General features: G+C 44.1%; 1 protein-coding gene across 1 annotated transcript; it reads right to left on the bottom strand.

Moving 5' to 3' along the window:
- Nucleotides 1-550: 550 nt before the first annotated feature.
- On the bottom strand, nucleotides 551-9,142 carry LOC143335912 (uncharacterized). Its single transcript, XM_076755605.1, has 2 exons — nucleotides 9,069-9,142; nucleotides 551-2,603 (listed from the first exon to the last, which is right to left on the bottom strand). Exon 2 carries the CDS (start codon nucleotides 2,211-2,213, stop codon nucleotides 849-851), a length of 1,365 nt encoding a protein of 454 aa, XP_076611720.1. The 5' UTR covers nucleotides 2,214-2,603; nucleotides 9,069-9,142; the 3' UTR covers nucleotides 551-848.
- Nucleotides 9,143-16,818: the final 7,676 nt, after the last annotated feature.

The following is a 16,818-nucleotide window of genomic DNA, read 5'->3' as shown; positions in this document are numbered from 1 at the left end:
CAGACGGACTCCCTCCTTGTTGTCTCAAGTATGAGATGACAAGAAAGAGCCCGGAGCAAGAGAAGTTGATAGATTATATACAATATATTATCTTTGTAGACAGGATGACTTTGTTCTATCATCAGAACAATGTCAGCACAATAGGCACGTCATAATGTGTTGTACAATCAGGACACAAGGTTCACTTAATCAGTGCATAATAACATACTGTACGTGGTTACATGGTCAGCAGATTATGACATACGCACGCACCTAATCATATGATATGATTGTTCATTTGGCTTTAAGACAGTGAATACTTATGATTAAGTACAGAGAAGATGAATAACAAGAATTCCCATTACATTCCCCCATTTGAGCGTATTACGCTCACAAATTAACATTAAAAATTAACTCAACAAACTATAATTAATCATTGAAACTCACATTTTATGAAAATGAAAAAAAAAGAAAAATCAAAGAATAATAATAATAATAATAATAATAATAATGTACAAAATGAAAATTGAAAATTTGAAAGGAAATAAAGTAAATAGAAATTACGACGATTTATGAAAACTGAACTCAATCAAAGCAAGCAATATTGCTAGATCAACAATTAAGAGAGTAATCAACATAAGCAATATTGCTAGATTTAAACAACAGTGTTAAAAATCATCAAGATTAGCATAGGGTGGAACCCAGTCCAGAGAGGGATCATCTTCAGACTGAATCATGAACTGTCCTACAGAGGATTTGACCTGTGAAGTGATCAAAGCTTTGATGCAAGGTATACCACAACAGATTACAATCATAAATACTGTCAGGAAAAGGAGAAAGGGTGTCAGTATTTTCAGCAATGTCACTTATCATCCTCCGTCAGTCAGCCAAGACCACAGACTCCATTTCTCCAAGTCTTTGGTCTTTTCTTCATGCAGCAGGTCATTCAGGTGTGATACAACATGAGTCATGTTGTCTGTGATGTCTGGAATGTAAGTGCAACAGTCCATACCTATAATGAGGCAGACTCCTCCTTGGCTGGCAAACATCATGTCCATTGCCATCCTGTTCTGCAGTGCCACATTTCGGATGCCTTGGACAGTGGGGGTGAGGGCAGAAAACCCAGATGACACTAAGGCCGTCAGGTTTTCTAATTCCACTGCCAGGTCGTCGATCTTAAAGGCATTGTTTACAGTTCCCCACCAGGGGAGGAATCCTCCAATTCCTTTCTGCCACTGAGGAACTCTCTCTGTGTCACGTCTTGCTCTATGTGGTATGTAGTAGTGTGTGTAGTGAGTGTGGAAGCGGCTTAGTGTGGGAAGAATAGTAACAGATGACACCAGCTTTGCAAGATAGCAGGTGCCACACCATCCAGGACGAAGAGACTGATACACATGTTGTCCACACACCCAGACATGCTCTCGCAGTGATCCGTAGCCATCCCCATTTGGCAGAAGTAGTACAGGATTGTCGTAGCCCGGGCGGTTTAGGCTGACAGTGTCTGTCAGATTCAAAGAAGCGATGTATGATGTTCTGTTTCTGCATGAGGTTGTGTTACCATTTCCCCATGATACGCCGCAGGTGGCCATGACTGTCTGCTTGCACGGTGATATCCCCAGAAAGTGCTCCCGCTCAGTGAAGCATTTCCTAGTGAAACAGACAGTTCCTTGTTGTTTGGTGGGGTTTGTTGTCATGATAGATTGATGAACTCCTTGTTGTGTCACTTGTGTCATGTTCCAGAATCTAGCTGTTGAACCTCCATAATTAGTGATGCTGATATTGCACATGTTAATGCTCTTAGTCATGTCTTTCACAGTTCTGTTTTGCAGGGAAACCCCCAGGGTGAAGGCTAGCATGACGCCTAAGGTCTCAGAAATGTTCAGTGGTCGTGGCGTCACAGGTATTGCGTCCCCCACTCCGTGAGGAAGTTGTGTGCAGACATAGCAGCTGTCGTTTGTAATCCTTCTGGCTGTTGATAGTACTACAGTGTACCAGGAATTTTCCTCAGGCTTCAGTGGGGAGCGAGTAAACTCTGGCAGCAATTCTCTCCTCCTTCTGCAGTTGGATGCTCTGCAGCTGCTGTTTGAGTTTTTGCACCCCTGTTGTTGATTAGGCTGAGATGTGCCTTGTTGCAGGAGCAGTAGCAGGATGATGGTGGCAGTGAGCAGGAATACGCTGCGAATTCCTCTACATCCGTCACCCCTCCAGCGCCACTGTATATTCGTTGGCGTCATCGTATCAGCCGTGGCACCTCAGCTTACCCCCGTATTCAGTGTGCCTGCCTCTTCGTGAGTTTGAGAAACGTGTGGCCCTATTGTTATCTACACCCCTCTCTCCCTCGCAGACACAAGGCGGGGGAAAGCGTTGGTTCACCTACTGATGCTCCGCACGCTTGATGTTGTCTCGTCTGTCGGCTCAGGAACGCGTTTGCAGTGGCTGGCGTGTATCCAGGTGGCCCGTTCCGCGACTTTCACAGCTGTTTCCGTGGTGAGGAGGACTTGGAAAGGTCCGTTCCACCTGCATGCTTTCCAGTTCTTTCTCCTCAGATCCTTCACTACGACCCAATCTCCTGGTTCTAGGTCGTGTAGTTTTCTCTCCGTGGCTTTCGGTAGGGCGTCCTTAGCCTGTTTGTGGATTTCAAAAAGCACAGAGGACAGGTTTGCACAATAACGTAACATTTCATCTTCGCACTGGCTGGTATGAGGGAGTTGCCTCTTAACTGGTCCAATCCCTGTATTCATTGGCCGTGCAAAGAGGATTTCAAATGGGCTGAGGCCGTTTCTGCTTCTGACCCTAGCTCTCATGTGCATCAAAACAATCGGTAGTGCTTTTGTCCAAGTTAAACCAGTTTCATCACAGCATTTAGCCAACTTGCCTTTCAATGTACCATTCTCTCTTTCAACAGCCCCCCCACTTGCTGGGTGATAGGCACAATGTTGCCTCATGTCAATACCAAAATACTCACCCACGCTCTTCAGGGCTGTGCTCACGAAAGGTGTACCATTGTCAGATGAGATCTTACCTGGAATTCCCCATCTGGGAATTATTTCTCTGATTAAAGCTTTTGCTACTGCTGCTGAATCCTGTTTAGAAGTTGGGAAAGCTTCCACCCACTTAGAAAACATGTCAACAAAAACCAAACAGTATTTCTTTCCCTCGCTGGGTGTTAGCTCAATGAAGTCCATTTGTAAGTGATCAAAAGGTTTTTGTGGTGGTGGATGAGCACTCTGTTGTATCTGGATGCCTCTGCCTGCATTGTTAGTAGCACAGATCACACAACTTTGACAAAAGTTTTGGGAGAAGTTAGAGAAACCCTTTGTGAACCAATATCTCTGTATTTCACTCATCATACCCTTCTCTTCCATGTGTCAACTTAGCATAATGAGGAAACAAATATTTAGGCAAACATGGTTTATCATTTGGCCTGTACCACACTTTGTTAGAAAAAGAGCAGCCTGCTTTTTTCCAAGCCAGCCTCTCTTCATGGCCGGCTCTGGCCTGCAGGTCCTGCAAATCAGCTGTGGGTGTCAATGGTGAGTCAACAATGGCAAGACATTGCATGTTGTTTTTAGTGTTATCTAGCTGTGCTGCTGCCTTAGCTGCAGCATCCGCTCTGGCGTTCCCCTGTGAAACAAAATCATCATTGTTTGTGTGCGCTTGGCATTTGCAGATAGCGACCTGTTTTGGAAGGAGGACAGCATCGAGAAGTGCAGCAACCATGGTGTGATGGGCAATGGGTTTGCCCGTGGAAGTTAAAAAATCCCTGTTGGCCCAAAGACGGCCAAAATCATGTACCACTCCCCATGCATATCTGCTGTCAGTATATATGTTAACTGTTTTATCAGAAGCAAGTTTGCATGCTTCTGTCAGTGCAACCAATTCTGCGGCTTGTGCAGAATAATTTGAGGGGAGTGGCTGTGCAACAATTGTGTCATGTAGTGTTGTAATAGCAAAGCCTGCTTGGTTTTTACCGGTTGCGGAGTTTCTCGAGGCTGAACCGTCCACAAACAGTTCTAGGTCAGCATTCTGTAAAGGTGTGTCCTGCAGATCGGGCCTGGGAGAACAGGTTTCATTCATGACTGCCACGCAGTCGTGCAGTTGTCCATCATCTGGTGTAGGGAGAAAAGTTGCAGGGTTAAGAACATTGCATCTTTTAACAGTGATGTTAGGCATGTCAAGCAGAATCGTGTTATATCTGAGCCACCTTGCTGTTGACAGGTGAGAAGTTTTCTGTTCAAGCAAAATCATTGAAACAGCATGTGGTACCAGTAGAGTGAGATCAGCATAGCCTACAATGTCACGTGATGCTATCACAGCTTTTTCAGCAGCTGCCACAGCTCTAAGGCATGTAGGAAGTCCTGCAGCAACTGAGTCGAGTCTTGATGAGAAATAGGCTACAGGTCTCTGTTGTCCCCCATGGTCTTGTGTCAGTATCGAAGTCATGTACCCACCCCGTTCGTCAACAGTCTGTGTGAATGGTTTGGTGCAATCTGGAAGGCCTAATGTCGGAGGAGATTGCAATGCCAATTTCAGGTCCACAAAGGCTTTTACTGCCTCAGGTGTCCATGTGACTTTGTCTTTTGCTGTGAGGCCTTTCCCATGAGCAAGAGCGCTTAATGGTGCCTCAATTTCTGCATAGTTTGGGATCCACTGTCTGCAGTATGACGTCATTCCTAAAAAACTCATAACTTGTTTCTTTGTTTCAGGCTGTGGGATGTTTTGGATTGCTTCAATTTGTTTGGGTGAGAGGATTTGCCCTCTGCTGTGATCACATGACCCAGAAAAGTGACTTGTTTTGAAACAAACTGAAGTTTTGACAAGCTGGCCTTGTGGCCGTTATCAGCCAGATGGTTCAGAAGAGCAAGTGTGTCTTGTTTGCAGGCTTCTTCTGTGGGAGAGCAAATCATGAGGTCATCCACATATTGCAAAAGGGCACGACCAGCTGGTAAACTGAGTGAATCTAGGTTGTCTTTTAAGGCTGCATTAAAGATGGTTGGAGATTCAGTGTAACCTTGACAGAGCCGTGAGAAAGTATACATTTTGGATTCAAATTGAAATGCAAACCAAAATTGGCTGTCTTTATCCACTGGAATACTGAAAAATGCATTTGCAAGGTCAACAACAGAGAACCACTTACTGTCGGATGGGACTTGAGAGAGGATTGTGTGTGGATTTGGTACATTTGGTGCGCGCGCATGGACTGCAGCATTTACTGCTTGCAGATCCTGTACAAATCTCCACTCATCAGGTTGCCCAGCATCTCTGATTTTCTTCACAGGAAAGATTGGTGTTCGCACAGGAGATTTTTCACATGGAATGATTACTCCTGCTTCAAGGAGGGATTCAAACACTGGTTTGATGCCCTCGACTGCATCTTACTTCAAAGGATACTGATTTTTGCATGGTCTATACGAGGATTTTGGTGTGATCACAACCGGTTCGGCGCCTTTAATCAGTCCTACATCATATTTGTGTTTCGCCCACAAGCATGATGGTACCTGTTTTAACTCAGGAATTTCTGAGACGTCTTTTATGAAAGTGTGCTTGCCGAAGAATGAATCAAAAAAATCTTTTACCTCTGTTGCTGTTTGGAAATCTGTTTCTGGAATGAGCTCAACAGTCCGTACCGCAGTCACTTCAGTAGAAAACCTTTTTCGGTGCACCTTCAGATGCGGGTGGAAATCCACATCAGGATCTGATGTTTTTCCCCACCCGGAGGCCTCGTTGCATGCTTTTATCCAAGGTCCCAAGTCCTTCCACCTTTTATTTTTTGGTTTGACCAGTGAAACATGGGGGTAGGAGTGTGACACCCTGAACAGAGCTTGAAGAGATGGATCAGACAGAGTTACTGACACAGCACATTGATTATGAGTCCAGTATAACCAATCTAGCCCAAGTGTGTCCCTGTTGTGATCTGCCTGATACCAAGTTTCCTCAAACTCATTGTCTGCTCCTCGAGAGACGTGAGAAGTGCAGTGCAGGTTTCGTGATGTCATGATGTCAGTGTGTGTGTCTATAGTTAGTGTCTTGGCCTCCTGTATCAGTGTGTTGTTGACAGAGTTGAGTGTAGTGTCTGGAATCTTCCACTGATAAGCATACACAAGGTCTTCCCCACCGTATTCAACAAAGGAATTTGTTTGGGGAATTTTCGTCACAACAATACCTTGGGGAGTGGAAACCAAAACTATGCCTAGTCGACACATTAAATCTCTCCCTAACAGATTCACAGGACAGCGTTTTGACAGCAAAAATGAATGTTTAAGCTTTCCCTCAACGTTATCCTGACACAAGAGTGGGGCTATGTGTGTCTATTTCTGCCGTGTTTTGCATGTCAGTGGATGCATTTTACTTATCTGCTGTGTGAAGTGGTCTGCCGTCTCAGCCCTTGCGTCACAACCAGATGAGTCCATCACTGTCCTCTGCTCCGCCCCGGTCTCAGCTCCCCTGTTTTCCGGACACCCTCCAGTCCAGTGTCCCATCATTCCACACGCAAAACAAGCATCAGATGCCCCATGGCCTGCCCCCCTCCCTCTGTTGTGATGTCGCATCCGCGACCCCTCTCTCTGGCTTTGCTCTTCTATAGGGAAGTTTCCAGCTACTTTTGTCCATTTGTTCCCCATTTGGACCATGAGCAGTCGCTTCAGTTCATTGGTCGAGGGTCTGAATTGTTGACAGAAGATGTCCAGTTGTGTTGCAAACTCTTCTCCCCCATTTTGGACAGAAGGGAGGTGTTTGGCAGCTTCTTTCATGTCATTGTACGTCCATGGTCTGAAGATTAGCTGAGAGTTTCCGTCTCCTCCAGCTACTTCAACCATCGGTGCAATTAACACAGAGTCTGAGTGAGAAATGGAGTCTGTTCGCTTGAAAATGGTGCCTTGTCGTGTTGTGTGTGCATCCCGTGGTGGAGGGGTATGCGGTGCGCAATACTTGGTAGCATAAGGTGGAGGTCTCTCTTTTTCCCCTCTTGGGTGAGGTATTGGTTTCTCAGGCCGTGATGGTGTGGCTTGGGCTGTGGCTGTAGTTGTTTCCGGAGCGCTGGCTGCTCCTCCTCGGTCCGCAGCTGGTGCTGGCCGTTGTCTGGGCGGAGCCGAGTCCAGATCAGGATCTAGTTTGAGGCACTGAGATGCAGAGGTTAGTGTAGCTTTCCCTGCCTTTTGTTTTCTGTCCCTGATGTTGGCTTCAGTAAGCCAACAACCAAAAGCTTCCCAGTTTGCTTTAAACAGTTTTCCTTTTTTCTTTTGCTTTGTCTGACTGATTTTTTCCTTTGCCGTTAGTTGGACTCTCAAGTGCTCTAATTGGTTTAGGCTAAAACTGCCAGTGCATGGGAATCCACACTCCTGAACCCAGATTTTAATTTGGTCAGTACTCCGTTCACCATATTTTGTGATCATAAATTGAATATTGGGAGAACGCATCAGAGGTTCATTTTCAGATGCTTTTTCTTTACTGCTGTTGGAACCCATTGTTGAAAAGGAAAAGGAGAAGAAGAAGAGAGAGAGAGAAAAAAAAATTGTTTTAGATTTTTAGTTTCTTCTTCTCTTTAGGTGGATTTGTAAGGACCTTGGATTTTTATTTTTATTTAATACCACTTCAACTAATCAGTGTAGATATTTACTATTGGTTTTCTCTAGAGGCTTTTTTTTGTGAGAGTGTAATGTAAAATTATTCTAACCCCCTGCGTTCTTAGAACAGCAGACCTAAACCCTAAACGATCGTTGATGGTAACATTCAAAGCTTTTTTTTTTTTTTTAATGTGCACAGGGGCTGTACCTATGAGTCCCAGACTCTACAATGGTTTCCAAAACCTGCCCCCCTGGGTCCCTGACCCGAAGCTTCCTTGATCCTACAGCGGTTTCCAAAACCTGCCCTGTTAATACGTCTATTACAACACACCCCAGGTGGTGAGGATCGTTTACCTTTTCCGGATTTACTCACCAGAAAGACAAGGTTGTGTGCCAGAAAAGGTTCTCTGGATCACGCCAGTGAGTGGGCGTCGGTCCCCACGTGCCAGGTCCCCCGCTTCTCTACCGTCTTTGATAGGGAGGTTCAGGGTTTTGGAGTCCCAGACTCCAGCTGTACAGACTTAAAACCCGCAGCGCTGAGTCCCGAACGTCGCCTCACGGGTGATCCTGCCGACAACGCCAAGTTTGTTCTGGCAATTTTGTACTAAAAAGCACAGAGTCGTTCGTTGTCTTTCTGTGAGTTTATTCTGACGCCTGCAGACGGACTCCCTTCTTGTTGTCTCGAGTGTGAGATGACAAGAAAGAGCCCGGAGCAGGAGAAGTTGATAGATTATATACAATATATTATCTTTGTAGACAGGATGACTTTGTTCTATCATCAGAACAATGTCAACACAATAGGCACGTCATAATGTGTTGTACAATCAGGACACAAGGTTCACTTAATCAGTGCATAATAACATACTGTATGTGGTTACATGGTCAGCAGATTATGACATACGTACGCACCTAATCATATGATATGGTTGTTCATTTGGCTTTAAGACAGTGAATACTTATGATTAAGTACAGAGAAGATGAATAATAAGAATTCCCATTACAATGCACAGCCATGATCCACGGGAACCTATGAAAGATGAAAGCACAACAACACCAGGAAAGATGCTGAGGTACCAACACGCATTGCTAGGAAATGAGTGTGTACAGATGGAGAGGCAGGTGTCCTCACTGTGTCATGCAAAATACCTGGACGGGCATTGCTCCCACTGAGTTGAAATGTGGTCTCCAAACCTCAAGCCCAGCGAAAGCACTAATCCTCCAGTAAAATCTCATCCATATAAGGACCTGTGTTCCAAAGCCCTGGTCCACTCCTTTGATACGTCACAAAGTGCCTTTCATCTATCAGAGATGACATCAACATTCCACTGAGCTCAGGGTTTGAGGGAGATCATTGCTTTCCATAGCAACAATAAAGAAAATATTGAAGTCCTCATTGGCAACTGCATGTAAAATCAATCAAACCAGAGAAATCCCTTCTGAACCCACTGAAAATTGTTAGAAACCAGCAAAAACTGCTGCAGGCTGACTGCTGGTCAACCTGTGAAAAACTCTGATCCACCAACTTACTGTCAGCCTAGTATGAAACTGGGACATAAACATGAGAGGACCATGTCCATCATCCACATTACATGCACAGCCATGATCCACGGGAACCTATGAGAGAAGAAAGCACAACAACACCAGGAAAGATGCTGAGGTACCAACACGCATTGATAGGAAATGAGTGTGTACAGATGGAGAGGCAGGTGTCCTCACTGTGTCATGCAAAATACCTGGACGGGCATTGCTCCCACTGAGTTGAAATGTGGTCTTCAAACCTCAAACCCAGCGAAAGCACTAATCCTCCAGTAAAATCTCATCCATATAAGGACCTGTGTTCCAAAGCCCTGGTCCACTCCTTTGATACGTCACAAAGTGGCTTTCATCTATCAGAGATGACATCAACATTCCACTGCGCTCAGGGCTTGAGGGAGATCATTGCTTTCCATAGCAACAATAAAGACAATATTGAAGTCCTCATTGGCAACTGCATGTAAAATCAATCAAACCAGAGAAATCCCTTCTGAACCCACTGAAAATTGTTAGAAACCAGCAAAAACTGCTGCAGGCTGACTGCTGGTCAACCTGTGAAAAACTCTGATCCACCTGTCCACCCGAAACCCTGAGACACGTAATGACCACTAAATCATACAAGATCACTAAAACAACTTACTGTCAGCCTAGTATGAAACTGGGACATAAACATGAGAGGACCATGTCCATCATCCACATTACATGCACAGCCATGATCCACGGGAACCTATGAGAGAAGAAAGCACAACAACACCAGGAAAGGTGCTGAGGTACCAACATGCATTGATAGGAAATGAGTGTGTACAGATGGAGAGGCAGGTGTCCTCACTGTGTCATGCAAAATACCTGGACGGGCATTGCTCCCAATGAGTTGAAATGTGGTCTCCAAACCTCAAACCCAGCGAAAGCACTAATCCTCCAATAAAATCTCATCCATATAAGGACCTGTGTTCCAAAGCCTGGGTCCACTCCTTTGATACGTCACAAAGTGGCTTTGATCTATCAGAGATGACATCAACATTCCACTGAGCTAAGGGCTTGAGGGAGAACATTGGTTTCCATAGCAACAATAAAGACAATATTGAAGTCCTCACAACTGCAAAGTAAAACTAGACAATTTCCCTGCGGGAAATTTTGAAAGGGCCACGGGGTCTACTGCCCGACTCTATCCATATACATTACATCATATGCCCATATGTCTGTTTATTTATGTGTGGGAGCATGAGAGAGATGTGCTCACAGAGGTACTGAGCCTCAGAGGTTGCCACAGCAACTTGAGAGGCCCTCCCAATCATACTCTATGAGACACAGCTGCGCACGCACACACACGCCCACTCTAAGCACTCAGGCACACATGCACTCAGAGAGAGATAAAGAGACAGAGACAGACATGGCCGGGCTTAGAGGCTGCTAATTCGAATTATTTAAGTCTCACACATTTTTCCAGCACAATGTGAGAGAGAGGACAAGTTACAAAACGCGTATTCTGTAAAGAAAAATAATAGCACACCGATCCCGATCGAGACGCACGTTTTGATATATCATTTGCGTGGGTGCTCCCAAAACTGTAGGAGGAGTAGCGAATCGAAATTTGACACGGAAGAGGAAGAATAACTAGAAAGATTGCATTTCCTGAAGAAAATGCGTGGGCAAGCTGAAGAAAGCAGAAAATTTCAGCCAGAAGCCGCAGCAACACAGAGTCCTCAGTTGGCACAGACACAGTGAACTCACTCAACTACCGTCTCACAAAGGGGGAGCTCCACCTTGTGGCGAAAAGAGAGAACAGATGTCACAAGGATTAGACCGTTGGACATATGAAATCAATGCAACACTGCGCCTCGTCGCCTCAAAAGACATACCGGCTCCGCACCGTAATAAATGATTGGCTTCACGCAAGTCGATCATCATTGTCTGGATGTCAGACAAGCCGATTTCATATGTGCAACGGTTTCATAGTGCAGAACGGGCGACGGCCTGACAAACATCTCTGATTGTGCTGTAATAGCGATCCAGAATATTCTCTTCTCTGGGCGGGCGTTTAATAAGCGGTGTGTATTTAGGGAGTGCGTGGGTGAGATTACCTTTGTTAAAGTCCCCAAAGACAATAACTCAAGAGTTCGGGTTTGTGTGCTCCACACACAGTATCTGCTCTTTCTGGAATGTCAAACAATTAATAGTAGTGACATTATGACATTATACACAAGGAGCCAGTGTTGGGAAAGTTCACTGTCTATATGAACTACTGCACAGTTCAGTTCACACATTGCAAAATGAAGTAGTTCAGTTCATCATGCATAAGTCAACATTTTCAACTGAGTTCACCGTTGTAAAAATGAATTAATTCATAGTTATTTTTTTCCATATGTTGTTGTGAGCTATTATTTTTCAAAATGATTGACACAGCCTATAGAACCACAGACAGCAATTATTTGATCAGTTTTACCACTGTAACTATGCGTCAGATTTCATCTTCATCTTCACGTTTGAATTCTTATCCAATCATGATTTACAATAACATTTAAGGGACAACATGTCCTCATTGCTGCTTTAAATGCTTCTGTCCATTCAGTCCACATTACTAACAGCTGCAGCTTTCACCCCATGTGACGCACGCGGCTGGTGCTGAGAGATAAAGTATTTTTTTCGCTTCACATTAAGGCCAGTTTACGCTGTGGTTTTGCCGGCTTCTCGCCTGACAGGCGCTATAGAAATCTGGCACGCTATAGAACGAAGTTAAACTGAAACAGCGCGCAGTTCACAGACACCAGGATAAACGAGTTCAAAATAACGTGCATCAGCGCGTTCAATTCACGTTCGTCTAAAATATGAACGACTTCACGAAGTATCGTACAGTGAACGACCATACACACACACACACACACACACACACACACACACACACACACACTGAAACAGGTGCACAGGCAGCTCAGCGGAGCAGACACACAGGCATTCAGACGGAGAAACACAGCGCTTTGCTGCCCCTGCGCTGGTCTCACATTTAAACTGATTCTGACAAAACGGTAGCTCCTATCAGAAAAATACACCGACCATCATCGCTCTAAGGACTTCCTGAACAATTCGGCGTTAGTTCGGCGTTTCTACACCAAATATTTCGTCGACACTTGCGAGTTAAAAACAGGAGTCCGGTCCGCTTGTCTCAGAAAATCTTTGTATTGGAGTTAATGGGGAGAAGAGACAGACGTGGCCGCACTTCGACGCTGCTAATTAAACTTCGGTAAATCTCTCAGATTTTTCAAGCACATTGTGAGAGACAGAACACATGTGTCTACAACTGTGGAAAAAATCATGCGCGTAGAGTGTAAACTGCGGCTGGGAGGAGTGTGGAAAGAGCGAAAATCTGAAAGCTTTTTCGTCTCTCTCCCACTCTAACAGATGACGTCACCCGCTCAAGCTGAAACGATCGATGCCATACACACTCATTGGACGGTCGAAAAACAAGATAAAACTTAAAAAATAATATCTCGGAAACTATGACAAATACCTACACGATGTTTACAACCTTTAAAGTAGCACTTGTTGTGAGCCATTTAAAGGTTGAATGAAATTTGTAGCTCAAATTATGAAGGAGTAGTTAGAGTTCAAAGAGGGCTGGGTTGGAGCTTTTCCAAACGGCTTTCTCATTGACTGCCATTCAAAAGATATTGTGGATAAAAATTAATTATTGGAAAAGTACAAACGATATCACAAAGTTGAATTGTGGAAATATTTTGCGAGGTAAGGGGAACATTAAAAAAATTACTTGAGGTTTCTGGCAAGAATTATGAACGAGTTAAAAATGTTGGACCATTACTGATTTTTCAAACTTCATCCAATTCATTTTCCATAGAGAAAAAGTCGGAATAAACTTGAATAATTCCAAAACTATTCCAGATACCACCACCAAAAGTAATAGCAACTTACCGGAAAGAAAGTTCCATTTTTTAACGTTTGAATTAATTTTTTAGGTTAAGAACTGTAGGAGGAGATAGGTGACAAAAAAGGAGCGGAATAATAATAATAACTAGAAAGATTGCATTTCCTGAAGAAAATGCGTGGGCAAGCTGAAGAAAGCAGAAAATTTCAGCCAAAAGCCGCAGCAACACAGAGTCCTCAGTTGGCACAGACACAGTGAACTCACTCAACTCCCGTCTCACAAGGGGAAGCTCCACCTTGTGGCGAAAACAGAGAACAGATGTCACAAGGATTAGACCGTTGGACATATGAAATCAATGCAACACTGCGCCTCGTCGCCTCAAAAGACATACCGGCTCTGCACCGTCATAAGTGATTGTCTTAACGCAAGTCGATCATCATTGTCTGGATTTCAGACAAGCGGATTTCATATGTACAACGGTTTGATAGTGCAGAACGGGCGACGGCCTGACAAACATCTCTGATTGTGCTGTAATAGCGATCCAGAATATTCTCCTCTCTGGGCGGGCGTTTAATAAGCGGTGTGTATTTAGGGAGTGCGTGGGTGAGATTACCTTTGTTAAAGTCCCCAAAGACAATAACTCAAGAGTCCGGGTTGGTCCGCTCCACACACAGTATCTGCTCTTTCTGGAATGTCAAACAATTAATACTAGTGACATTGTGACATTATACACAAGGAGCCAGTGTTGGGAAAGTTCATTGTCTACATGAACTACTGCACAGTTCAGTGCACACATTTCAAAATGAAGTAGTTCAGTTCATAATTCATAATTCAACATTTTCAACTGAGTTCACCGTTGTAAAAATGAATTAATTCATAGTTATTTTTTTCCATATGTTGTTGTGAGCTATTATTTTTCAAAATGATTGACACAGCCTATAGAACCACAGACAGCAATTATTTGATCAGTTTTACCACTGTAACTATGCGTCAGATTTCATCTTCATCTTCACGTTTGAATTCTTATCCAATCATGATTTACAATAACATTTAGGGGACAACATGTCCTCATTGCTGCTTTAAATGCTTCTGTCCATTCAGTCCACATTACTAACAGCTGCAGCTTTCACCCCATGTGACGCACGCGGCTGGTGCTGAGAGATAAAGTATTTTTTTCGCTTCACATTAAGGCCAGTTTACGCTGTGCTTTTGCCGGCTTCTCGCCTGGAAAGCGCTATAGAAATCTGGCACGCTATAGAACGAAATTAAACTGAAACAGCGCGCAGTTCACAGACACCGCAATGAACGAGTTCATAGGAACGTGCATCAGCGCGGCCAATTCACGTTCATCTAAAATATGAACGCTTTCACGAACTATCGTTCTATCAACGCGTTCAGGCACAACACTGACCTTGTCATAAAACTCGCTGAAATGATGATACGCCGCCTCCTTGTTGCTCTGTCGGCTCCGTGCTGCTGTCGTATTCTGTTTTCATGACGCATGCGGCGGTGCCACGCTGATTGCTGGTGTTGAGAAATAGGGTGTGTTTATCGCTACACATTAAGCCCCGTTTACGCTGTGGTTTTGCCAGCTTCTCGCCTGACAGGCGCTATAGAAATCTGGCACGCTATTGAACGAAGTTAAACTGAAACAGCGCGCAGTTCACAGACACCAGAATGAACGAGTTCAAAATAACGTGCATCAGCGCGTTCAATTCACGTTCGTCTAAAATATGAACGACTTCACGAAGTATCGTACAGTGAACGACCATACACACACACACACACACACACACACACACACACACACACTGAAACAGGTGCACAGGCAGCTCAGCGGAGCAGACACACAGGCATTCAGACGGAGAAACACAGCGATTTGCTGCCCCTGCGCTGGTCTCACATTTAAACTGATTCTGACAAAACGGTAGCTCCTATCAGAAAAATACACCGACCATCATCGCTCTAAGGACTTCCTGAACAATTCGGCGTTAGTTCGGCGTTTCTACACCAAATATTTCGTCGACACTTGCGAGTTAAAAACAGGAGTCCGGTTCCAGTTCACAGACACCAGGATGAACGAGTTCAAAATAACGTGCATCAGCGCGTTCAATTCACGTTCGTCTAAAATATGAACGACTTCACGAAGTATCGTACAGTGAACGACCATACACACACACACACACACACACTGAAACGGGTGCACAGGCAGCTCAGCGGAGCAGACACACAGGCATTCAGACGGAGAAACACAGCGATTTGCTGCCGCTGCGCTGGTCTCACATTTAAACTGATTCTGACAAAACGGTAGCTCCTATCAGAAAAATACACCGACCATCATCGCTCTAAGGACTTCCTGAACAATTCGGCGTTAGTTCGGCGTTTCTACACCAAATATTTCGTCGACACTTGCGAGTTAAAAACAGGAGTCCGGTCCGCTTGTCTCAGAAAATCTTTGTATTGGAGTTAATGGGGAGAAGAGACAGACGTGGCCGCACTTCGACGCTGCTAATTCAACTTCGGTAAATCTCTCAGATTTTTCAAGCACATTGTGAGAGACAGAACACATGTGTCTACAACTGTGGAAAAAATCATGCGCGTAGAGTGTAAACTGCGGCTGGGAGGAGTGTGGAAAGAGCGAAAATCTGAAAGCTTTTTCGTCTCTCTCCCACTCTAACAGATGACGTCATCCGCTCAAGCTGAAACGATCGATGCCATACACACTCATTGGACGGTCGAAAAACACCATAAAACTTAAAAAATGATATCTCGGAAACTATGACAAATACGTACACGATGTTTACAACCTTTACAGTAGCACTTGTTGTGAGCCATTTAAAGGTTGAATGAAATTTGTAGCTCAAATTATGAAGGAGTAGTTAGAGTTCAAAGAGGGCTGGGTTGGAGCTTTTCCAAACGGCTCTCTCATTGACTGCCATTCAAAAAATATTGTAGATAAAAATTAATTATTGAAAAAGTACAAACGATATCACAAAGTTGAATTGTGGAAATATTTTGCGAGGTAAGGGGAACATTAAAAAAATTACTTGAGGTTTCTGGCAAGAATTATGAACGAGTTAAAAATGTTGGACCATTACTGATTTTTCAAACTTCATCCAATTCATTTTCCATAGAGAAAAAGTCGGAATAAACTTGAATAATTCCAAACCTATTCCAGATACCACCACCAAAAGTAATAGCAACTTACCGGAAAGAAAGTTCCATTTTTTAACGTTTGAATTAAATTTTTAGGTTAAGAACTGTAGGAGGAGATAGGTTCCAAAAAAAGGAGCGGAATAATAATAATAACTAGAAAGATTGCATTTCCTGAAGAAAATGCGTGGGCAAGCTGAAGAAAGCAGAAAATTTCAGCCAAAAGCCGCAGCAACACAGAGTCCTCAGTTGGCACAGACACAGTGAACTCACTCAACTCCCGTCTCACAAGGGGAAGCTCCACCTTGTGGCGAAAACAGAGAACAGATGTCACAAGGATTAGACCGTTGGACATATGAAATCAATGCAACACTGCGCCTCGTCTCCTCAAAAGACATACCGGCTCCGCACCGTAATAAATGATTGGCTTCACGCAAGTCGATCATCATTGTCTGGATGTCAGACAAGCCGATTTCATATGTACAACGGTTTCATAGTGCAGAACGGGCGACGGCCTGACAAACATCTCTGATTGTGCTGTAATAGCGATCCAGAATATTCTCCTCTCTGGGCGGGCGTTTAATAAGCGGTGTGTATTTAGGGAGTGCGTGGGTGAGATTACCTTTGTTAAAGTCCCCAAAGACAATAACTCAAGAGTCCGGGTTGGTCCGCTCCACACACAGTATCTGCTCTTTCTGGAATGTCAAACAATTA

This window comes from Chaetodon auriga, chromosome 18, assembly GCF_051107435.1.
Source record: "Chaetodon auriga isolate fChaAug3 chromosome 18, fChaAug3.hap1, whole genome shotgun sequence".
Lineage (NCBI taxonomy): Eukaryota > Metazoa > Chordata > Actinopteri > Chaetodontiformes > Chaetodontidae > Chaetodon > Chaetodon auriga.
Note: the sequence above shows the minus strand (reverse complement) of the source record. Positions and strands in the feature narration are given on the sequence as shown.